This window comes from Oncorhynchus mykiss, chromosome 13 (genome assembly GCF_057628025.1).
Source record: "Oncorhynchus mykiss isolate SJ-2025 chromosome 13, ASM5762802v1, whole genome shotgun sequence".
NCBI lineage: Eukaryota > Metazoa > Chordata > Actinopteri > Salmoniformes > Salmonidae > Oncorhynchus > Oncorhynchus mykiss.
This window is the reverse complement of record NC_143034.1, coordinates 70,476,875-70,501,920: the sequence shown is the minus strand read 5'-3', so window position 1 is coordinate 70,501,920 and position 25,046 is coordinate 70,476,875. Positions and strand designations below refer to the sequence as shown.

Here is a 25,046-nt window from a genome sequence, read left to right as displayed (position 1 = left end):
ATGTGAAGGTGTAGCCTATATTACATGGATGTATTATGCTTTTTCTAATGTAAATGTTCAAAGAGCTGTGGCTTGTAGGCTATATGTGGAAGCCAGGAGATGGTGAATGTGTTCATGTTAATTAAGTTAACTCGTTAACAATGCCCTCCAAACATGGCAACTTTCTCATTATTGTTTTATTTTTAAAAGCAGAACATTGTTTGAGAGTGATCTGTGTGTATTATCAGTAGTGGTTGAGGGTTTCCCTGCAAGAAAGAGTAGAAGGGTCCTAGTTGAAAGTAATAAAGACAATCAGTTGACGTCCAATTTCCTCAGTGTTGACAGTATGTGTTATTAGTGGCTTTCAGATAGCACTCTAATAATGCAATATTTGAGTAATTTGAAGAATCTAAGGTTTCAATACAAGGCCACATGATGAACAGAGAGAGGGATTGAGCCTTGGGACTGATATTAAATGAAAGGCTGCCATCTGGTGTTTAGGGTAAAAGATACACCTGCTTGTGTTAAGAGCTATGGAAACAATGATTAAACATTGAGAGATTTATTTACCTCTGAGTCTACGGATCCCTTGTGAATGTGTGTGTGTTTTTTTAATAGATTCACTCCTGTTGATAGAAGTACAAACTTGGCTGTAGATTTGACCTTCATTATGATGATAGTATTTCCATAAATTAAATTGTGTAATGAAGCATGTGTGTAACTGATTGACTTACTAGAATTAAGGGTTTGAAAGGATAAACTATCTGGTTTTATATGTTGATTTAACTTACTTTAATAGAAGTATTGCGATAGAACCTCATTTGATAGTTTAAGCCATAAATTAATGATTACCTTAAAATGTTACAATCGTTACCACAGAAGTGGTAAAAGGGGGGAGCGTGAGGGAACATTTTATTATCTGCAGAGATAGCCTTGAATTGGACACAGCATTCCTCTCACTCTATCTTGCTTCGTGCAGTTGACTGTGACCTCTTCAGACCAATTGGCAGTACGCCCAGAACATTGCAAACGCAACACAGTACGCCCAGAACCAAAAGGATTATCTCAGTTTCAAGGTCTCAGCTTTGAGAGAAGAAGCCTTGTGAGTTGTCACTCAGTCACATGCAGGAACCACTGTTAATAATAAATAATGTAAATTGTTCTTGTATGACTTGTTTGTGTAACATTACATAAGGACTGAAAGGGAACACCCTTGGCAGAGTTTTCATCAAGCTTGGACTGAGTTTGTGAACCTCTCCAGACATCATAATAAAGAGTGATTCATTTCATATTGACATCAGGTGTCCCTGGTGTTGAATTTCCACCACGCCATGCAAATAAACTGATATCTCTAGCTTAAACAGACAGATTTTGATGGAGATTTGTGTATTATGACAATTAGATTTCCAAGGGGCGTGGTCATCAATTGAAACGTTCTTTAAGGTGTAGGCTGCTACAAAATATGTTCCACACCCGACCAACATGACCTGTGATTTCCGTGAATCTGATTGGTCAAGGAGGTGGCACCACAGGACCCAGAGTGTTTTTTTTTCTCCTGCTCTAGTGATTTCTATTTTACTGAAAACAACAACAATGTAAGTAATTCTAGTAGGCGTAGCCTAAAACAGATATGTCTGGTTCATCCCCATCGTTTAAGTGAAAGACGGACAGTTTATGACATGTATGGCAGCCGGGCATGTTGAGCCTGCTGTGTGGTTGTCCCATTAGGCAGATTATTTTTAAAACTGAAAACACCCGAACTGTAAGTCATTTCAGTAGGAGCTTCGCAAAATATATATTTTTTACCTGTTACACTGGAAGTGTAACTTTTAGTCAGGGCGAGCAGAGCGTGAACCACTTTATCCTGCTACTCCAGCTGAGATACACTATATAGCGGTAACTCACCTAGTCATGCTAGCTTCGCCCTCATGTGGGTGCTAACAAGCATGCTAAGCAGTGTTAGGTATCAACAGCCATTGTCAACCAATCACGTAGGGGTTGGAAGCTCTGGTGAGGTTCGATTGGTTACGCAAACAATATCACCAAATATTTGCTTGATGATCAGCTTTGCCCAACTTTAGTCCCGCCCTGTTCAGCTCCCTCTCCCATGCTGCATCTCCCAATGGTCCCTGGCCACTCTGCTTCTCACTGCTTTACATTCATTGAAAATGAATGGGAAGCTGTTGTTTCACCATGTGATACAGTCTCTAGTGTATACGACCTGTCAGACGTGAGCTGCACGTTGAAATCTTGAAATCACGCTCTGCAAAAGTTTGTAGTATGTGTCCGATGTAGCAGGCCAGAAAAACAGATTCTCTGCTTCCTCCCTGTTGTTTAATTAAGAGACCGACAAGTTATGGCATTTCTGTGTGTAAACAACTATCGGGTTAGTGACCATAATCTTCAGCAACCATAAGATACTGCTGATTTGGCTGATGGGAAAGTGCCTTTCAGACCTTAAAGTCAATCTCTGTGTGTAGGGTATGACATAGTGATGAATCAGTAGCAGAATGGTTTTATATGGGCTATGGTGGCCTTTTCTAATCAGGTCACACAGATTTAAACTCCTGGAAAAACTCCTGGCCCTTTAGGGAGAATGAAAACCCTGTCATACTGCAGCAACCTTTCTCATATGAATTATATTTTAAAACTGGAATAACAGGGGAGTTTCCCTTACACAGACACAGAGACAACTGTGAATAGACAATACAACTAACAGGACAGAGTTTGTTTTATGCAGTGTTGCATCATGTAGGCCCAGGGATAGAAATGGCCTGTGTCCAAAATCGTTAAATTCCATCCCTGTGTATTCATACCACTTGACTTATTCCACATTTTGTTGTGTTATAGTCTTAATTCAAAATGTATTACATTTATGTTTTTTCTTCACCCATCTATACAGAATACCCCATAGTGAAAACCCGTTTTTACATAAGTTTTCACACCCCTGAGTCAATATTTTGTAGAAGCAATTTTGGCAGCGATTACAGCTGTGAGTATCTCTGGGTAAGTCTCTAAGAGCTTTCCACACCTGGATTGTACATCATTTACCTATTATTATTTTCAAAATGCTTCAAGCTCTGTCAAATGTGTTGTTGATCATTGCTAGACTATTTTCAAGTTTTGTCAATGATTTTCTAGCAGATTTAAGTCAAAGCTGTAACTCGGCCACTCAGGAACATTCACTGTCTTCTTGGTAAGAAAATCCAGTGTTGATTTGGCCTTGAATTTTAGGCTATTGTCCAGCTGAAAATAAAATGAATCTCCCAGTGTCAGGTGGAAAGCCTGTGCTGTGCTAAATTTGGTTTCTTTTTTTTTATCCCAAAAACTCCTCAGTCCTTAATGATGACAAGCATACCCATAACATGATGCAACCACCATTATGCTTGAACATATGTAGAGTGGTACTCAGTAGTGTATTGTATTGGATTTGCCCCAAATGTAACACTTTGTATTCAGAACAAAAAGTGAATTGCCTTGTAACATTTTTAGAATAATTACTTTATTGTAAAATGGATGCATGTTTTGGAATATTTTTTATTCTGTACAGGGTTCCTTCTTTTCACTCTGTCAATTAGGTTAGTATTGTGGAGTAACTACAATGTTGACCCATCGTCAGTTTTCTCTTATCACAGCCATTAAACTCTGTTGCTGTTTTAAAGCCACCACTGGCCTAATAGTGATTAAAGTCACCACTGGCCTAATAGTGATTAAAGTCACCACTGGTCTAATAGTGATTAAAGTCACCACTGGTCTAATAGTGATTAAAGTCACCACTGGTCTAATAGTGATTAAAGCCACCACTGGCCTAATAGTGATTAAAGTCACCACTGGCCTAATAGTGATTAAAGCCACCACTGGCCTAATAGTGATTAAAGCCACCACTGGCCTAATAGTGATTAAAGCCACCACTGGTCTAATAGTGATTAAAGCCTCCACTGGCCTAATAGTGATTAAAGTCACCACTGGTCTGATAGTGATTAAAGTCACCACTGGTCTAATAGTGATTAAAGTCACCACTGGTCTAATAGTGATTAAAGTCACCACTGGTCTAATAGTGATTAAAGTCACCACTGGCCTAATAGTGATTAAAGCCACCACTGGTCTAATAGTGATTAAAGTCACCACTGGCCTAATAGTGATTAAAGTCACCACTGGTCTAATAGTGATTAAAGTAACCACTGGTCTAATAGTGATTAAAGTCACCACTGGCCTAATAGTGAAATCCCTGAGCGGTTTTCTTCCTCTCCGCCAACTGAGTTAGGAAGGATGACTGTATCTTTGTAGTGACTGGGTGTATTTTTTTATTTTTTTTTATTTTTTATTTCACCTTTATTTAACCAGGTAGGCAAGTTGAGAACAAGTTCTCATTTACAATTGCGACCTGGCCAAGATAAAGCAAAGCAGTTCGACAGGTACAACGACACAGAGTTACACATGGAGTAAAACAAACATACAGTCAATAATACAGTAGAAACAAGTCTATATACGATGTGAGCAAATGAGGTGAGATAAGGGAGGTAAAGGCAAAAAGGCCATGGTGGCAAAGTAAATACAATATAGCAAGTAAAACACTGGAATGGTAGATTTGCAATGGGAGAATGTGCAAAGTAGAAAATAATGGGGTGCAAAGGAGCAAAATAAATAAATAAATAAAATACAGTAGGGAAAGAGGTAGTTGTTTGGGCTAAATTATAGGTGGGCTATGTACAGGTGCAGTAATCTGTGAGCTGCTCTGACAGTTGGTGCTTAAAGCTAGTGAGGGAGATAAGTGTTTCCAGTTTCAGAGATTTTTGTAGTTCGTTCCAGTCATTGGCAGCAGAGAACTGGAAGGAGAGGCGGCCAAAGAAAGAATTGGTTTTGGGGGTGACTAGAGAGATATACCTGATTGATTGATATTGATACACCACCCAATGTATATTTAATAACTACACCATGCGCAAAGGGATATTCAATGTCTGCTTTTTCTCCCATCTACCAATGGGTGCCCTTCTTTGTCATGCATTGGAAAACCTCCCTGGTCTTTGTGGTTGAATCTGTGTTTGGAATTCACTGTTTGACTGTGGGACCTTACAGATAATTGTATGTGAGGGGTACAGAGATGAGGTAGTCATTCAAAAATCATGTTAAACACTATTATTGTACACAAAGTGAGTCCACGCAACTGACTATGTGACTTGTTAAGCACATTTTTACTACTGAACTAATGAGTGCTTGTTTCCTTGGAAATGGGTGTGTTTGAATAGACTCACATTAACAGCTTCATATGACTTAGCATGCTAGCTCCATCCTGGTGGGACAGTGGACTATTTCCATGGATAGAGAACAGAAGATTCAACGACAAAAAATGAATTCCAAAGCAAATGAATTTCCATGTGTCCTGTCTGTGCTTAGAGTTGGAAACAGTCAACCCAAACTAAGCTAGCAGTATTATTAAAAGTCTTATGTGAAACATGTTCTCAGAATGTTATTGAATTATCTTCAAATAACCTATAATTTCTGTTAATAGAACATTAATAAAACTACCCAGGAAAACTTTAGAACCATAGTAAAACATTTTCAGTTTTCACTTCAGCTCTCAGAATGTTTAAAAAACAATACGTTTTACCAGTCAGGAAACTGAGGGCTTTGTTCCCAGAACAGGTGAAGTTTTCACTTCAGCTCTCAGAATGTTTAAAAAACAATATGTTTTACCAGTCAGGAAACTGAGGGCTTGTTCCCAGAACCAATGGGAAACCAAAAACCTGCATTCCCACAACCAAATGTGCTAGTTGGGAGGCTTTCAAACAGCACTTCACACAAACAGATTGTATTTTTGGTGCGCATAGAATGGTATCATGAGTGCATTCAACTGTATGTTCTGTTGCTATTTTTCTTCACAATATGACTCAGATAGGCTCATTCTGTTCAGGACAACCCAGGCTACAGCGGATGTCATCCCTGTGGATTAAAAAAAGAGATCATCAACATTGATACGGTAAATTACATTAATTTTTAAATATAGAAATGTGTGTGGTTAGCTTGTATGACATTAAAGTGGTATTTATTATAATCGTTAATGTCGTATCTTTCATAACACATTGACTCCTCTCAATTTAACGCATTTCCCTCACTCAGACAACAACAAATGTGCAAAAGTAGCCCAACTAGAGGGAGGGATGGTGTTATCTTCTTGTCTCTTGTGGTGCTCAAGTTTAACGGCTGTCAGTCAAAACAAATACCAGTGCTGTGAAGTGGAGAACCTGAGCTCTTATGTTATGTATAGCGTGTTACTGTACTTATCAACAACAACAATCTGCCATTTTCATCTCATATATGGGGTGACAGGGGCAAGTGAACTGAGCAGTTGGGCAAATTGAGCCTGCTCGGAAATTTCCCGAGGTGTTTTTTTATTTTTTTTTACTGAAACTACAACTTTAAGGAATTCCAGTAGGCTTAGCCAATTTCTTTCTATTGAACCTTTATTTAACTAGACAAATCAGTTTAAGAACAAATTCTTATTTACAATTACGGCATACCCCTAGCCCTGATAATGCAGTGCCTAAGATCGCTCCGGAGCCCCCAAAAAACAAAAACCGAGCTTTCAGTTTCATTCACAATTTATGGCATTTATGGCAGCCGGGCATGTTGAGCCTGGTCTGCGGTTGTCTCGTTAGGCGGAGGATTATTTTTTAATTGAATGGTTACTGTTCTGGAGTAATATAATGCTCAGCCTACCACCGGCTGGGTTCTGGCTGGAGGAGGAGCTCACAGCCTGCAATAAATAGCGGATGATTACATTGAAGGGAAAATATTTCGAAGAGTTATCCATCGGTCTGGGAACAGTCTCGAAGGAAATAGAGTCCAGTGTACTTTACGCCTCACGCTTTCATTCGTCAAATCCTTTTGTGATATTTTGGCGACCCCGTAATTCGATTCCAAATGACTCGGTATGTAAGCAGCTGTTTCATTACTCTGGTCGTTCTGTTCCTTTGGCGGGTCGAAGACATCGCAGACGCTTGCAGATGCTTCCCTCAGCATCCTCAACAGGCTTTTTGCAATGCAGAAATCGGTAAGGCAATTTGGGAACATTTTACTTTTCAGGTGAGAGCTATCAATACGCAACATGAGAACACTTTATGGATTGTCTGTGGTCGTAGGCTTAATGATCATGTCCAAATCATTTATACTATCTACATCTTCACAGTTATTTACGTAGTTAAGTAGGCGACAGACAGTAAGATGGTTTACAGCCAGGACTCTCCAACCCTGTTCCTGGAGAGCTGCCTTCCTGTAGGTTTTCAAGCCAACCCCTAGTTGTAATGAACCTTGTTCTGTTTATCAACCAGTTAATTATTAGAATTAGGTGCGCTAGCTTAGGGTTGGAGGAAACCTACAGGACTGCAGCTCCCCAAGAACAGGATAGAGCCCTGCTACACTATTTTGCTTAAGGTATGAAGTGTGCCTACAAATGAATTATTTGAGATGTATGTGTTTACATAACATTAAGGATACCTGCTCTTTCCATGACATGGACTGGCCAGCTGTAAACTATGATCCCTTATTGATGTCACCTGTTAAATCCTCTTCAATCAGTGTAGATTAAGGAGAGGCAGGTTAAAGAAGCCTTCTACACTGTTCTCTCTCCATATCACCCTTAAACCATCAGTGTGACTGACTAGTATACCGGAATAGATTTCAATAACGTTAGATAAACCATGTCTCCCTCTTCTAGTGATCAGGGCGAAGGTGGTTGGAAAGAAAGCGGTGTCTAACGCCATCAAGTATGACATCGAACAGATCAAGGTATGATTCTCCTTTTTTTTAAGTGGTTCTATAAAAATGTCTGTTTCTAAATGGTAATGTAATTATTCAGTCGCTCTTCCTACTGGTCCTAGACTATGGTGACATCCCCTATGAACTCAGCTGCTACTTCGTTAAAGATATCACTACATGCTCTACCAGAGTTGGTTGGCCCTTTAACTAAGACTTCCACTGCCTGACATCATTAGTAAGACATAAGTTAGCCATGCCTGAGACTGGTAACTGGAAGTTCCTTATGGAGTAAGGTAAACTAGCTTTTATTGTGTCTTTTTTGCACCTGATTTGTGAAGCCTTGTTAAAATATTTTACATTTTGGAAGAAAATGCATACAAAAAAAGCAGGAAGCTGGTCTCATTTCAGAGTTTCTTATTTTGAGTTCTTTGTTTATTTTATAATTCAGGGCTCATCTGTAAAATAGATCTGGGTTAAATAATGATTGCTTGCACATTACAGATCTGTTGACATTAAATGGTAAAGACTGACAGTGCCTGAGTGGTGCAGTCAGTGAGGTTCCAAACTATATGTAGCTGGTTGACAGATCTTCCTTTCTCTCCTTGTGATTGGCTAGATGTTCAAAGGTTGTGACCAGGTTATCCACGCCATCTTCACTTACACCACTTCGTGCAGCGTGACTCTAGAAATCAACAAGGAGTATCTCTTCACAGGTGCGGTTCTCACTACGTTACCCAAGTTCAATAGCCAGCACTGGTTAACCCTATCAGTCCTGAGACCCCAGCAGAGATCAGCTCTTCATTTATCTGCATGTTCAGCCCTGACTTTTTGCCTTAGTGTTTTACCATTTTTCTTTCCAGGACAACCAGGGCTACAAGTAAACCACAAAAGAAGTTGACAAACGGTTACATGCGTTTTATTAATAAATGTTAACATGAGGCAAATACTAGCTAAAAATGAATTTATATGAATGCTGTACGTACAGAAATGGTTTGCTCGGTGATAAATGACTATCCAGTTAATCAGTGACAACTGTTAGTTTGTAAACAGCTATGTAAGCGTATTACATTACTAAAGACATTATGTTCTCTGATTTCCTACCTTCTCTGGAGAGGAACCCCGTTACCTTCATGGCTCTTGATTAGCTTGTGAGTGCCATAGACTAAAACATGTTCGTGAGTCTCGGCTTTTCATAAATTACTTAACAAAAAGATAATCCAACAATTCCAAAGATTGTACTTTGTTACAGTTCGTATAGTAAGGAAATCGGTCAATAGAAATATATTAATTAGGCCTTTCTCTAGGGATTTCACATGACTGGGAATAAAGATATGCATCTGTTGGTTGCAGATGTACGTTTACAAAAATGTAGGGCCGTCTGTATCTGTTCCAACCATTTTCCCTGTGCAGCGCAACACATCTCCTTCGCTTAGTAGTTTAGACTGTTGAATGTTGTCTCGTTCCTCTTCAATGGCTGTGAAGTTGCTGGATATTGGCAGGAACTGGAACATGTTGATCCAGAGCATCCCGAACATGCTCAATAGTGTCTTGAGTATACAGGGTATGGGAGAACTGGACATTATCAGCTTCCAGGAATTGTGTGAAGATCCTTGCGCCATGGGGCTGTGCATTATCATGCTGTAACATGAGGTGATGGAGGTGGGTGAAAAGTATCGCTGTGCATTGAAATTGCCATTGATAAAATGCAGTGTTCATTGTCCGTAGCATATGTCTGCCCATAGCGTAACCTCACTGCCTCCATGGGGCACTCTGACCATAACGTTTACATCAGCAAATCGCTTGCACACAATGCCATACACGTGGTCTGCCGTTGATCGGTTTGGAGGTACTGCTAAATTCTCTAAAATGGGGGTGGCTTATGGTAGAGAAATTAGCATTCAATTCTCTGGAAACCGCTCTGGTGGACATTCCTGCAGTCAGTATGCCAATTGCACGCTCCCTCTACTTGAGATCTGTGGCGTTGTGACAGAACTGTGCATGTTATTGTCCCCAGCACAAGGTGCACCTGGATAATGATTATTCTGTTTAATCAGTTTCTTGATATGCCACACCTGTCAAGTGGATGGATTATCTTGGTAGAGAAGTGCTCACTAACATGGATGTAAACAAATTTGTTCACAATTTGAGGTAAATAAGCTTTTTGTGTGTTTGGATAATTTCTGCCATCTTTTATTTTGGCTCATGAAACATGGGATCAACACATTACATGTTGCGTTTTTATATTTTTGTTCAGTGTAAATGCATGAGACGGACACAACAATGTGACAAGTTCAAGGGGCTTAGACTTTCTATAGGCACTGTAAATGTATACAACTAATGCATTAGTTAATACGTGTGTGTACACTTATGATGATAAATTTGTCTGGGCTGCATCAGTGTCTTCATGCTCCAGGGTGATGTATCCTAACCATTAGTGGAGCAAATGCTAAACTGAGCCAAGATAGCATCTAGGGGCAACTGTACCCTACACCATGTTTTCCCCACAGTACAATGACTATCTATATGTCTTGTCTGTAGGCAAGCTGAAGACTGGAAGGATGTCTCCAACACTGTGTGGCTATAATCCACCCTGGGAGGACTTGAGTGCTGCACAAAAGAACAGCTTGACTCACCGCTACCAAAGCGGCTGTGATTGCAAGGTGTGTGTGCTGGGAATTATAGTAATTACTATATACCAGTTTAGTTCAATAGTTACATGGCACATTTTCTTCAAGGGAGTATACTATTCTGGTCACATTTGCAAATGCTTGAGTATTGGGGTAATGGACAGTCAGTGATCTTGGTCTTATCTCTCTACTCTGACCCACAGATCATCCACTGCTTTTCCCTCCCCTGTCCAATCAGCACCTCGGATACATGCCTGTGGACATACTTGGGAACCGACAATGGCCAAAACCTTGCCTGTATCAAGAGGCAAGATGGGTCCTGTGCCTGGTACAAGGGGATAGCACTACCCAAGAAGTAGTTCCTGGATATTGGAGACTCCTAAACTCTACAGGCCATCCACTCACTGCTCAGTGACTAAAGATGCCTGCAATTAATACATGAGTAAACACGCCTACAAATGCAAGTTGTTGTGATTTTTAAATTGTTTACTGGTCACTTCTACAAGTGCAATTTAAAATAAACATATATAGCACTCAAGCTAATTTCTTATGTCATTCATTTGTCACTTGTTTTTAAACTGGAACCAAAGGTGTTATTGAAACCCCAAATCATTTTCGATATGCTTGTCTGTAAATGGAACAGTGTTCCTGAAATACCATAAAGCCTGGGACGCATTGAACAGGGTGTAATGTATACATTTCAGATGGTATGTTCTATACATCAATAACAGTGTCTTCTGACATGAAAGGAATCATGTCGGTTTGAATGGAATCTCTCTCTAACATTAAACATTTGTCTACTGAATGTGGCCCTTCAGCAGTTTGGGGTCTAAACCAAGGCTTCAGCATTGTAATGTCATTGACCAAATAAAGCCACTTAGCTTTCTTCCTTGCTTTATAAGTCGGCTAATGTTGTCCTTCAGTGGAATAAATGTTCTGTACATTTCAATAATTTAGCAGACGCTGTTATTTAGAGCCACTTAAAAAAAAAATATCACCTTACTGGACCCAAGTGGGAATAAAACCCACAACCCTGGTGTTGACAGAACCCTGCTCTACCAACTGAGCCACGTGTCCAACCCTATTGACAAAACCCTTTGATTTATTGGCAATGGAGATGGTAAACTTGGCTGCTGTGGTCCACAGTGAAGGGTAGTGGTTTTTGTCATGACTCTTGTTCTGGAGGCCACACTGCATATGGGCACAGTCATAAAATCTGAATTGAAACAACTTAACCTCAACTTCTAATACATGAATATTTAATGTATAACCAGTTATTTTTTGGGGGGTTCCTAAAATGTTTAACAAAAACCTTAAACTAAAATGGCTAAGTATCAACCCACTTTGTTTAGGTAAGCCTAAATTAGTTAAGGAATAAAATGTGCCTTAAATCACAAGTTACATGGACTGAAATAATGGGGGTTGACATGATTTTTGAATGACTACCCATTTGTCTGTCCCCCATGAATCTGTAAGGTCCCTCAAAGACCAGGGAGCTTATTGAAAGCCTTCTAAAGGGCTACTTGGTAGATGGTTAACAAATCATTCTCTTTAAACATGGTAAAGTTAATAATTAGGTATGAAACCACCCAGACATTATGCGTACCCACCATGGTATTGGGCAGTTGCTGACAATTGATAACTTATCTGGTTTAGAAATTAAACTGGTCATCTAATTGCAGAGAACATATACATTTTGGCCAGCTTTTTTTGTTAAGATTGTATTACAAGGTATGCTATATGTGTAAGATATGCCATGTTAGTATATGCAGCTGTAGGTTTTAAACCCCATTCTAGGCTGTTACATTTCTGTAAAGAGTTTGTCTATCGGGAGTGAGTTTCCGTTGAAATGATACCAGCGCTCTGCTTTAGACGTTCCATGCCCGACCCACACAACCTGTGATTTCCTTGAATCTGATTGGACAGAGGTGCCACCACAGGTCCCATAGTGGCAGGGTCAATTATTTTTATCCTGATTGTAACAAAGTTCAGGTTTGCCCCCCCAACATTTTTTTAATTGTAATTTACACCAGATATGTGTTTTTAGAAGGTCAGTTGTATTAGTATGCTTGTCCCTGGAGCAAATTGGAGGCAAGTGCCATGTACAAGGGCACACAGACTGCTCAGTTATTCCAACCAGCAATATTTTGGTTACTGGCCACACTAACCACTAGGCCAGTGTTCCCAACAGTACACATGTTGTAGACTGTCAGGAAGTCCTGGATCCAGTTGCAGAGGGAGGTGTTTAGTCCCAGGGTCAGCTTAGTGATGAGCTTTGTGGGCACTATGGTGTTGAACACGGAGCTGTAGTCAATGAGCAGCATTCTCACAAATGTGTTCCTTTTGTCCAGGTGGAAAAGGGCAGTGTGGAGTGCGATTGCGTCATCTGTGGATCTGTTGGGGCGGTATGCGAAATGGAGTGGGTCTAGTGTAACCGGAATGATGCTGTTGATGTGAGCCATGACCAGCCTTTCAAATCACTTCATGGCTACTGATGTGAGTGCTACAGGGCGGTAATCATTTTGGCAGGTTACCTTCGCTTCCTTGGGCACAGGGATTTTGGTGGTCTGCTTGAAAGATGTAGGTATTACAGACTCAGTCAGGGAGAGATTGAAAATGTCAGTGAAGACACTTGCCAGTTGGTCAGCGCATGCTTTGAGTACACGTCCTGGTAATCCGTCTGGCCCCGCGGCTTTGTGAATGTTGACCTGTTTAAAGGTCTTGCTCACATCGGCTACCGAGAGCGTTATCACACAGTCATCTGGAACAGCTGGTGCTCTCATGCATGCTTCGGGGTTGCTTGCATCGAAGCGAGCGTAAAAGGCATTTAGCTAGTCTGGTATAATTTCATAGAAGTGTCCGGATTAGTGTCCCGCTCCTTGAAAGTGGCAGCTCTAGCCTTTAGCTCGATGCGGATGTTGCCTGTAGTCCATGGCTTCTGGTTGGGATATGTACTTACTGTCACTGTGGGGACGACGTCGTCGATGCACTTATTGATGAAGCTGATGACTGAGGTGGTATACTCCTCAATGCCATTGGATGAATCCCTCATGAACCATGTCTATTATTCCTCCACTAGATGGGGTCATTCCTTCAATCATATTCAGTTGTAAATGCTACTTGTGGAGACTGAATTGGGTTAAACGGTATGAGTTCCTCTTTGGTCAAACTACTCTCTGACCTCTCTGAGACTTTACTCACTTTTTCGGGCAAGTGACCATAATCTTTTAGCAACCAATAAATACTGCTGACTTGGCCGATGGGGAAAGTGTATTTTAGACCTGAAAGTAAATCTCTGGATAGGATATGACATAGTGATTAATCAGTTTTAAAACTCCTGGCCCTATAGGGAGGATGAAAACTCTGTCAAACTGCAGCAACATTCAAATCAAAGTTTGTTTGGTTGTGTACATCGATGTGCAGCAAAATGCTTGTGTTTTCTAGCTCCAAAAGTGAAGTAATATCTATAAATTAAAAAACAACACACAAATAATCTAAAAAGTAAAACAATGAATAATTATCAGAACGAGCAATACCAGAGTCTGAAATATAGACAGTCTGGACAGTAAATGCATAGAAAAGGTGAGGAGAGCAGTAGTTATAGTAAAACCTTGTACTTGTTCATATTAATTATATTTTAAAAGGGGGTTCCGTTACACAGACAACTGTGATTAGACCATAGAATTAACAGGACTGAGCTTGCTTTAGGCAGGGTTGCATCATGTAGGCCCATGGATGGAAACAGCCAATGCCCCAAATCCTTAAATTCCATCCCTGTGTAGGCCTATATACATTTGTAATTAAGTGACAGGCTAGACTGTGTTAATGGACCTATGTCATCACTATTTGAATTTTGGATTAAAGAAGTTGATCACATTCACATTTTCTCATTAGACAAATACATTGTCTTAGGCTATAAATACATAACTTTCCCACTTTGTTTCCCCTGGCCAGATGCTTCTACACCTGCATTCCTTGATTTTTGGGTTTTCAGGTTGGGTTTCTGTACAGCACTTTGTGACATCAGCTGATGTAAGAAGGGCTTTATAAATACATTTGATTGATTGATTGATGGGACAAGGCGTATAGAGGCCTACAGTTGATCAGACTGATACTGCAGGTCAGATCACTAATGTTAAGGTGTAGGCTGCTACAACATTTCTCTAAAGAGTTTTTGCTTGTGTCTTTCGGGAGTGAGTTATTTTCTGTTTGCTAAAATAATACCTTATGAAAGTGGAATGCACACTCTGCTTTCTATAGACTTGTGCCATGCCTGACCTGCGATTTCTGGGAATCTGATTGGACACAGAGGTGGCAGTGGCCATTTTGTCTCCTGATGGTAACCAGGTAACATTTTGGAACCTAGTTGTAGCAGGGGCCTTAACTCCTTAATCTTGTGAAAATTGGCCTGTATGGATTGAGAAACATTTTTATTTTTCCAACAGAACTATTAAAAGGATATGCAAGACATGGTAGCAATTGGAAAGGAACACCAAAGGTGAGGACAAAACAGTTCACCTGACACAAGACTGAATCCAAACATTACACTGTTGAATTTATGTGCATTTGACTGCACTATTCACAGCATTTGTCAATAACGAAATCTGAAAATACTCTGTAAACATTCAGTAGCATAAATAAGAATATTCATTCACATTTTGGATTAGGTGCAAGAAAAGAAAGAATGATTACAAGGGTTTGAGTGAGAGGTCCCACTGGTGTCTCCAAGTGGCAACACAACTCTCCAAACTGTAGACCGTTCCTAAATCATTTCAATGCTCTATTATGACTCAAGAAAAGAGCCTTAAACTATAAGGCGCTTTTTTGAGCACTCCTAGCTTTGCCATTGAGGAACTGAATCAAGCACACTTGTAGTTTCCAATCCAAAAACATTCCATTATAAATCGCAATCTGGGTTAGGTATGTGTGCATCATTTGAAAGGTATTCTATTGCCAACAAGGCAGTGTTAGCCCAGCTAGCACATAACATTCTGAGAACCATTTCTTTCTTAGAGTTATAAATATTAAAATATTTATAATTTATTTGACAGACATGCATGCAGATAGAAAGATGTATCTGACGTTGTCTGGACAAAAATAGTACGGCATGTCATACTATTTCTGGCCAGACAGCATCAGATACATGGGTCACATATAGTAAGACAGAGTGGCGCTGTTTTGCTCGCACAGATGTTTTCAATTTCAATTAAATTAAATTCAAGGGCTTTATTGGCATGGGAAACATGTGTTCACATTGCCAAAGCAAGTGATGTAGACAACATACAAAGTGAATATATAAAGTGAAAAACAACAAAAATTAACAGTAAACATTACACATACAGAGGTTTCAAAACAGTAAAGACATTACAAATGTCATATTATATATATATATATATATATATATATATATATATATATATATATATATATATATATAGTGTTTTAACAATGTACAAATGGTTAAAAGACACAAGATAAAATAAATGGTATGACATTTTCAGCAGAGAGGAAGAGTCGAAGCGAGAGGACACACTCTCACAAAAAGATCTGTGCAGAATGAGCCCAGTGCGTTTCTATGGGCATTAAATGCAGACCTAAGCTTGTCGCCTGCCTTCCTGCCTTTGGAACGACTCCCATTGTTAGGGCGGAGACATGAGCATCTCGTCATTATAACAGATATCTAGTTTCAGTACAGTTGCGAATTGGGAAGGAACGTTGGTGGGTGCACAGTGCACTGTTCGGATGCTGGGTTCCCCTAAATGAAATGTATTTTTTGCCAAAATTATATAATTGCTCCTGTCTAAATAAAATAATTGAAAATACTTCACCAGAGACTATGACGTAACCATAGAGTATCATTAGCTTATTTATTTTTTAAAGAAGCTCTGTATTGTTTCAAATTACAAGTGTGTAGGCCAGGCCTATTTTATTGGGAAGCCCGAAATTGTGTTAGCACGCGTGGCAATAGAAATACTTGATTATAGAGTTGCGGCTGTCAGTGAAAAGCAACTAAAATATGTGTGAAGATAACGTGTTTTGAGTATAATTTAAAATATTGAGATGGAGAAGGGGAGGTGTGTGGCGAGGATATGGCGCGTTTCAGTCCAGAATGCATGCACTCAGTTCTCTAGAATGTGCTCAGCTCTCCCAACAATTATTTCACATTCATTGTTTCATTGTGTAAATGGTTTGCCCTTTGTTAATTTTCATAAATTCCCCATTACATATGTACCAGTAGGCCTAGTAATTGTACTGTTAATACCCATCGTTTGGTTACATAGATTTATGTTAATGCAGGTATTAATTACATTCATTTACCGTTCTCACGTTCCGAGTGGAAACATTATTTGCAGAGTTCAACCTGCTACACTTTATTTCATAACCATCATTTACGAGTTTTGGCATTTTCCCATTTACCTTTGTTTGGAGTGCCCGATGTGTGCAATGAGCATGTGTCTGTCTGGTTTCTCTCTCCTGATAATGTCGAGTGAGCGCGCACCTGAGCGTGCATAAAGTAAGCCGAACTGACCTGCTGTGGGCAAATGTAGGAAAGTGCCCGTTAGGGGATATCGGATTTCTGATTGTCTTAACTCATCACGTCCACCACTAACTAATAAGCTGAGCTTCTCAGTATTTGTTTCTTCACCTCACACAGTAGACCTGAGTCAACGAAGTCTGCTTTATTTTAAAACATCCATTACAAATAATAATAGTTCCTCACAATATTTGAAAAATCTTTCCAACACCTGACAATCACCAAGCCTCGATGTGAAAATATCATGATCTGATGATCCAGCCATGGATGATCCCATATATCCAGTGGAAACGAAATGTAAAAACATCCGAGCTCACTGGTTCGGGATACTCTGAAGGCTCAGAATAAGCCTACTCTAGTTGATACAATGTTGCAAGTTCACTAGCAACAGCTTCAGCCCAAACCCAGTTGATTGATTTGGTAGCCTACAATGTTGCACTTCACCAGCGATGGCTCAAGTCAAGACAGATAGAAAGGGGGGCAGAGAGGCAGAGAAGATAGATTAATGAGATTGAAAGAACCTGCATTTTCATCAGGATATTTTCTGCTGTTTTTATTTGTTGGGTTTAGGACTATGTATTTTACTTAGTTGAAGATGGAAGTTAATGTATAGGCCTAATTTAGCATTGGCCTAAAGGCTATCTCTGAGTTCCATGCGTTAATTTATTTAGCCACCAATGAATGGATCACGGTGTATCAATGTGTCCATATGGCAGGGGCTAGTACTCTTGCATTAGGTGAATTTTAATTCAGATTTTTATGATTAACCAAGTAAAAAACATTTAGAAAAACAAAAAGGTTATTATTGAAATGAAACTGTTCCATGAAATGCTTTTATGAAAATAATCAACTGGTCGGCAGATCGGTAGAAATAGTAGGATAAGTTGTAAGCTTCCCCAAAATTGAAACTCAGGAGCGGCCTATGGTCTTTACTCTTACACCCATTAAAAATGCGTGCCTGCATATAGAAATCAAATGCCTTTCCAACTGATTCCTTCTGGCGCTGGCCCTGCCACAACTTTATCCGAATGGTGCAGGATACCCAGCTAGCACGTTCTGAGAACCATATGTTTCTTAGGTGGGAATTTCAGTACTTCCGCATAACGTTTCCTACGGGTTTGTTCATGGTTCTATGTAAAGTAATGTTCTCAAATTTTCCAGGGAACATTAAGAAACAACGTTCTTCTGTGGGAATTGCAGTACTTCAACATAACATTTTCGACAGGTATCCTTGTGGTTCTTTATAAAGTCATGTTCTCAGCACATTAAGAAAACGTTCTATTAAAACCACAAGAAAACATTGGAAACGCTCAAAGAATGTTCTAAGAATGTTATTTAAAAACATATACATTCTGTTCTCAGCGTCAACAAAACGTAATCTATCCTGTGTGTGTTTAGTTTAGGTGTGTTGCCCGTACCACACCTGATCTTAATGAGTGCTTTCTTCCTTTGAAATGGGGTCTGTTTGAACGGACTAAAATGAACGTATGAGTTAAAAATACATGGCATGCTAGCTCCATCCTGGTGGTGCAATGGACAGCTGGATCGGAGTTAGAGCGTTCTTAAATCTGACTGAAGCGCAGAGCAAGTTGCCCAAAGGCTGGAGCATCGGTCGAGAACCGCCTCCAATATTGCTCCATTACCACTCCAGTACCGCTCACTTCACCAGCTCGGCATGCCCGGCCCAGCATGCATTTGTAGGCTACTTGTGTGCTGCTTTAGCCCCTTGCTTTAGCTACTGTCATGGAGTTCACTTAATATTTTCATAAAGACACTGATAAAACACACAGATGTGAAATCAAGGTGACTTACAAAGATGAGGACCAAGAGAAAGAGAGGGAGTGCAGTGATGTAGTGTCCACAACTAAAGAATCATTGTGAAATCTGAAAAGACATCCCGAAAGCATGATGGTGTACTATGTGCACATTCTAACAGAAAGGAATGCGGTGGGTAGCTAGCTAAGTGTGTCATTATAGCAAAAATATTTATAAACTAAAAATAAGATCTCTTAAAAATGTATTTCATTTTTGTTCTATTATCTTTACTATAGGCTATAACTGATTTTGGCCCAATAAACCTGACATGTAAACCTGACAACTTCACGATACTGACGGACCTGACAGTTCAAGCGACCCTGAGGTCTTACGTGACTTAGGTTTGACTGATATTGATGTCTCCTCCTGTCAAGCGTCTCCTGCTGGTAAGAAGAAACTCATCCAGCTCATAGCTGAGTACCAGTCTATTTTTTCCAGGCACAAGTTGGATTGTGGAAAAGCTTCCGGATGTCTTCACCGCATTCAACTGAGTGATGAGAAACCCTTTCGGATGCCCTACCGACGCCTTTCACCAAATAATTATGAGAAGCTCAAACAAGCATTGAATGAGATTGAAGAACGTGATATCATAAGGAAGTCAAGTAGTGAGTTCGCCTCTCCCCTTGTCCTTGTATGGAAGAAGTCTGGAGACCTGAGACTCTGTACTGATTTTCGTTTGCTCAATGCTCGCACCATCAAAGACGCCCACCCACTCCCTCACTAGGCTGACGCGCTGGCTGCATTAGGTGGAAATGCCTTTTTCTCGACAATGGACCTCACCTCTGGCTACTACAATGTGGAAGTGCATGAGGATGACCGGAGATTCACAGCTTTTACGTCGCCATTTGGATTGTACAAATACAATCGAATGCCACAGGGGTTATGTAATAGTCCGGCAACCTTTATGAGGATGATGCTAAACATCTTTGGGGATCAGAACTTTCTTAGCCTGCTGTGTTACCTTGACGATGTCTTGGTCTATGCGGCCACTGAAGATCTGGCTATACAGCGCCTGGAAATGGTTTTTGAGCGTCTCAAGGCTCACAACCTGAAGTTGGCGCCAAAAAAGTGTAACTTTCTGCAGAGGTCTGTGAAGTTTCTGGGGCATATCATTAGTGTGGATGGTGTAGCTACAGACCCTGAGAAGGTGAGGGCCATTACAGGAGTAACAGAAGCTGATCTGATGAAAGATGGCACTGACATTCCATCTCAGAAGAAATTGAGGTCATTCCTTGGGATGGTGGTGTATTATCAACAGTTCATTGAAGGTTGCTCGACCATTGCAAAGCCTCTCTTTGGATTGACTACTGGACACAAGGCTCCACGCTGGAAAAAGAAGCGAAGCTCACCTGTCAGGAAGTTGACGGCTGCCGACTGGACAACAGAATGCAGACAGGCCTTATTCCAGCTAAAGCAAGCCTTACTGGACCAGGTTTTGTTGGCCCACCCCAACTTCGAAAAACCCTTTCTACTCTCGGTGGATGCATCCAGCAATGGCTTAGGTGCTGTGCTATCTCAGGTGCAGGAACCGGGAACTACAGCGAGACCTATAGCCTTCGCGAGCAAGTCCCTCAGTTATGCACAGTCGAGGTATCCTGCGCACAGGCTCAAGTTCTTTGCCATGAAATGGGCTATCTGTGACAAGTTCCACCACTGGCTACGGGGACAGCAGTTCACGGTATGGACGGATAATAATCCCTTGACATACATTCTGACCAAAGCAAAGCTTGATGCTTGTGAACAGAGATGGGTCGCCAAGCTGGCACCGTACGAGTTTGACATCAAGTACATCCCTGGAAAAATAAATGTTGTTGCAGATGCTTTGAGCAGAGAGCCCTTCGTACGACCCAGTGCACTCCATCGCCTGACAAGGGTTCCGTACGAGACCTTACTAGCTGAAGCCGACGCTGTGCGCACAGACAGAGTGCAAGATGTGTTTCGCTGGTCCAGCCACCCCTTTGACAAAGCCTCTGACTCCAACGAAGTGGTCATTAGCTGTCAGGCTACTGTTGACCCCCCATCTGGTGCTTTATCAAGACATGAAGTTGCAGCTGTTCTTCATTCACACAGGTGCTGGGTGGGGGAAGTGGGCTCACATGCACTGCTGTTGCCACAGCTCCCACAGGCTGTTATGCCATCAGAGCAGACCGATGTCGATGTTCTGCCACACGACCTACTGATGAGTAAGCAGCGTGATGACAACGTGATCAGCAAAGTCATCTTCTTTGTGGAGAGGGGGAGAAGACCATCCCGGAGAGAGCGTGCCCATGAGAGTGTTGAGATTTTGTGTCTTCTCAGAAGTTGGGACAAGTTGACCATGAAGATGGGTGTACAGTATCGTGTTTCGAAGAATGTGGTTACAAAGAGGAAAATGTATCTGTATGTGGTTCCAGCCTCCATGAAAGCAATGGTGTTGAAGGGTGTCCATGATGAAGCTGGCCACCAGGGCCAACAGAGAACAGTCTACCTGACAAGACAGAGGTTCTTCTGGCATGGCCTGGAGAGGGAGGTAAAAGCTTATGTGAAGTGCTGCAGGAGATGCGTGGTGAGCAAGACTCCTGATCCGGAAGCAAGAGCTCCTCTTGAGAGCATAATAACAACTGAGCCTCTTGAACTAGTGTGCATAGACTTCTGGTCTGCAGAAGATTCTTCAAACAAATCCTTGGATGTGCTCGTTGTTACTGACCACTTTACCAAATTGGCTCATGCCTTCTTGTGTCCGAACCAGTCTGCTAAGTCAGTAGCTCATCAGTTGTGGAACAACTATTTCTGTGTCTACGGGATGCCTCAACGTATACACTCAGACCAGGGAGCCAACTGTTGAGTGTTGCAGGCGTTCAGAAGTCTCACACCACGCCGTACCATCCGATGGGGAACGGGTCCTGCGAAAGGATGAATAGGACTTTGGGAAATATGATCCGGGCCCTGCCAACGAGAGCAAAGCACAGATGGCCTCAGGCGCTGAAGTCCCTTACGTTTGCATACAATTGTACAATCCACGAGACCACAGGCTTTGCCCCTTTTCTGCTAATGTTTGGGAGGACGCCAAGACTGCCTGTTGACATAGTCTTTGGCTCTGTCATAGAGAACCCAGAAGTTGTCGACTATGACCAGTTTGTTCAGTCTTTGAGGAGAGATCTGAAAGAAGCCATGAATGCAGCACAGGCATCTGCAGCGAAGCAGTTGAAGAGGCATGCTGACCTTTATGACAGAAGAGTCAAAGGAGCACCAGTGGAGATTGGGGATTGAGTATTGCTGGCTAACAAGGGGGAGCGGGGAAAGCGGAAGCTCGCTGACCGTTGGGAGGATACTGTCTACCTTGTCACTGGATTGAATGCTGACAGTCACACTTTTAAGATTCAGAACAGCTCCACTGGACGGGAGAAGACGGTACATCGCAACCTAATAATGCCAGTCAACTTTCTTCCTCTTCCCCATGCTGCTGTTGAGGAGGGAACAGACATGTCTGGATTAACAGAGTCTGAGGACATGAATGACAGCCTTGTGGTCTCAGCTGCCATGGACACTGCAGTGGATGATGGTGCTGAGTACAGAACCAGAGTGTGGGTGTCAGAGTTGTCTTCTGAAGGAACAGGTGACACAAGCTTGGAGGGTGATGTGCGATGCTCAGGATATTCCACCTTTGGATTCCGTGGATGATATACTGCAGCTGGAAGGTCTGCCTCGATCAGAGAGTCTTCAAGAATCTGACCGAGACTGTAACAGTGTAGTGAGTGAGCTAATTGACCAGTCTGCTTACGATATCTGTACTGACCTACCAAACGCGGACCATTCCTTACCTGATCAGTTACGTACTGATTGTGTTGACGGACACACTATTGCAACAGTACACAACACTGTTACCCCTTATACAGTTGAAGGTAGTTGGGGTCATATTAGGTCAAGGGCAGGAAGGCTAGTTAAACCAGTGTCAAGACTGATTGAGATTATGAATCAGCAGAAAGTTAGCTCTTGAAGGTTAAATATGTGAATAGAGGGTCAATGGTATTGACATCTTTTATTTGTTTTGCTTTTACATCATTGTGAACATGATTAGAGGTTGCAGGATGGTAATGTGACGGATATGATAAAGTCTCTTATGGTGGTTTATTTTATTACTTGGATGTTTTAAAGTCACCGAGTGTACTTAACATGTGACAGGCATGTTTACCTATGAGGGCTAAGGGGTTTGATCAACCGCTTTTCACTCTAATTCTCAAGGAGAATAGTCTAATGACTGGAATATTTAGTGACTGAATTAAAGCAGGGTCTGCATCCTTGATATACACAGCTTTACCTTTTAGTTCTCTCTATTAGGTAGTATATATATATTTTTTTTTTTGTTTCTTCTTCTCTGGATTATTCTGTACATATTTTGAGTGTCTCTGTATCTGGTATGTTTGCACAGTGCCGTTTTGTATTTTGTTATTTTTCTTGGCAAGTGGAATTCAGTAGGGGGGAGTGTAACAGGGTTATATTGGTGATTCCACTTGCCACTTTATTGTTAAGCCAATGGGTTTTTGGTTTGAGTTTGTTTTGCCTTCACCTACTCAACATGGCATCTTATTGGCTGGTTTGCGTAGCTTGCTTACGAGGGGGGATGTTCCAGTTAGAATCGTCCCAGTGAACAAGCACCAAACCAGCGTGCGTGAGTGCAGAGTTGGATGGTGAGACGTGCATTGCATGACGTGCAATTTTGTGTCATTCTTATCAGAATAAAGCTACATGACTGGTGCTACATGTTGGAGTTCCGTGTCGATGACTGATTGTACACAACGCAAGATGAGTACTGTTACACCCACAGCCATATGGCATAGCCAGATCAGGGCCTGACATAAGGACAACTCAGTATGCTATTCTGTTCTTCTGAAATATAAGCATGTGTGTAACTGATTGACTTACTAGAATTAAGGGTTTGAAAGGATAAACTATCTGGTTTTATGTGTTGATTTAGCTTACTTTAATATAAGTATTTTGATAGAACCTAATTTGACAGTTTAAGCCATAATTTAATGATTACCTTAAAATGTTACAATCGTGAGTGTGAGGGAACATTTTATTGTCTGCAGAGATAGCCTTGAATTGTACACAGCATCTCCTCTCACTCTATCCTGGTTTGTGCAGTTGACTGTGACCTCCTCCTCAGATCAATTAGCAGTATTCCCAGAACATTGCTCTGGGAATAAAAAAAAGCAGTATCTCAGTTTCAAGGTCTCAGCTTTGAGAGAAGAAGCCTTGTGAGTTGTCACTCAGTCACATGCAGGAACCACTGTTAATAATAAATAATGTAAATTGTTCTTGTATGACTTGTTTGTGTAACATTATATTAGGACTGAAAGGGAACACCCTTGGCAGAGTTTTCATCAAGCTTGGACTGAGTTTGTGAACCTCTCCAGACATCATAATAAAGAGTGATTCATTTCATATTGACATCAGGTGTCCCTGGTGTTGAATTTCCACCACGCCATGCAAATAAACTGATATCTCTAGCTTGAACAGACAGATTTTGATAGAGATTTGTGTATTATGCCAATTAGATTTCCGTGGGGTGCGGTCCTCGACTCTTACACTTAAGGTGTAGACTACTAAAAAATGTGTGCCACACCCGACCCATGTGACCTGTGATTTCCGTGAATCTGATTGGTCAAAGAGGTGGCACCACAGGTCCCTGAGTGGTGGGGACATTTTTTTTCTTCTGCTGTAAAGTTACCCCAGAGTTTTTTTTTTACTGAATGCAACAACACTGTAAGGAATTTGAGTAGGCGTAGCCTAAAACTGACATTTCTAGTTCATCCCCATTGTTTAAGTGAAAGACGGACAGTTTATGACATTTTATGGTAGCCAGGCAAGTTGAGCCTGCTTTGTGGTTGTCCCATTAGGCAGAGGATTTTTTTTAACTAAATACAACCAAACTGTAAATAATTCCAGTAGGAGCTTCACAAAATATGTGTAACTTTTAGTCAGGGCGAGCAGAGTGCGAGCCACTTTATCCTGTTACTCCAGCTGAGATACACTATATAGCGGTAACTCACCTAGCCATGCTAGCTTCGCCCTCATGTGGGTGCTAACAAGGATGCTAAGTAGTGCTACGTATCAACAGCCATTGTCAACCAATCAAGTAGGGGTTGGAAGCTCTGGTGAGGTTCGATTGTTTACTCGCAAGCAATATCACCAAATATTTGCTTGATGATCAGCTTTGCCCAACTTTAGTCCCGCCCTGTTCAGCTCCCTCTCCCATGCTGCATCTCCCAGTGGTCCCTGGCAAGTCCATTTTGCACTGCTTTACTTTCATTGAAAATGAATGGGAAGCTGTTGTTTCACCATGTGATACAGTC

General features: G+C 41.1%; 1 protein-coding gene across 2 annotated transcripts; it reads left to right on the top strand.

The window, feature by feature from the left end:
* Window positions 1–6,201: 6,201 nt before the first annotated feature.
* On the top strand, window positions 6,202–10,899 carry LOC118937779 (metalloproteinase inhibitor 2). Of its 2 annotated transcripts, none has more exons than XM_036939179.2 (5): window positions 6,202–7,030; window positions 7,694–7,764; window positions 8,351–8,447; window positions 10,273–10,394; window positions 10,565–10,899. In XM_036939179.2, exons 1-5 carry the CDS (start codon window positions 6,901–6,903, stop codon window positions 10,718–10,720), a joined length of 576 nt encoding a protein of 191 aa, XP_036795074.2. In that variant the 5' UTR covers window positions 6,202–6,900; the 3' UTR covers window positions 10,721–10,899. The 2 variants fall into 2 exon arrangements, with proteins under 2 accessions (XP_036795074.2, XP_090053511.1); XM_090197385.1 differs by lacking the exon at window positions 6,202–7,030 and adding an exon at window positions 7,307–7,410.
* Window positions 10,900–25,046: the final 14,147 nt, after the last annotated feature.

Bases quoted from the DNA above. Each gene is read 5' to 3' on its own strand.
- LOC118937779 (XM_036939179.2), top strand. From the start codon at position 6,901: ATGACTCGGTATGTAAGCAGCTGTTTCATTACTCTGGTCGTTCTGTTC. The intron at 7,031-7,693 runs GTAAGGCAATTT...TCCCTCTTCTAG, and splicing joins TTTTTGCAATGCAGAAATCG to TGATCAGGGCGAAGGTGGTT. The intron at 10,395-10,564 runs GTGTGTGTGCTG...TCTGACCCACAG, and splicing joins AAAGCGGCTGTGATTGCAAG to ATCATCCACTGCTTTTCCCT.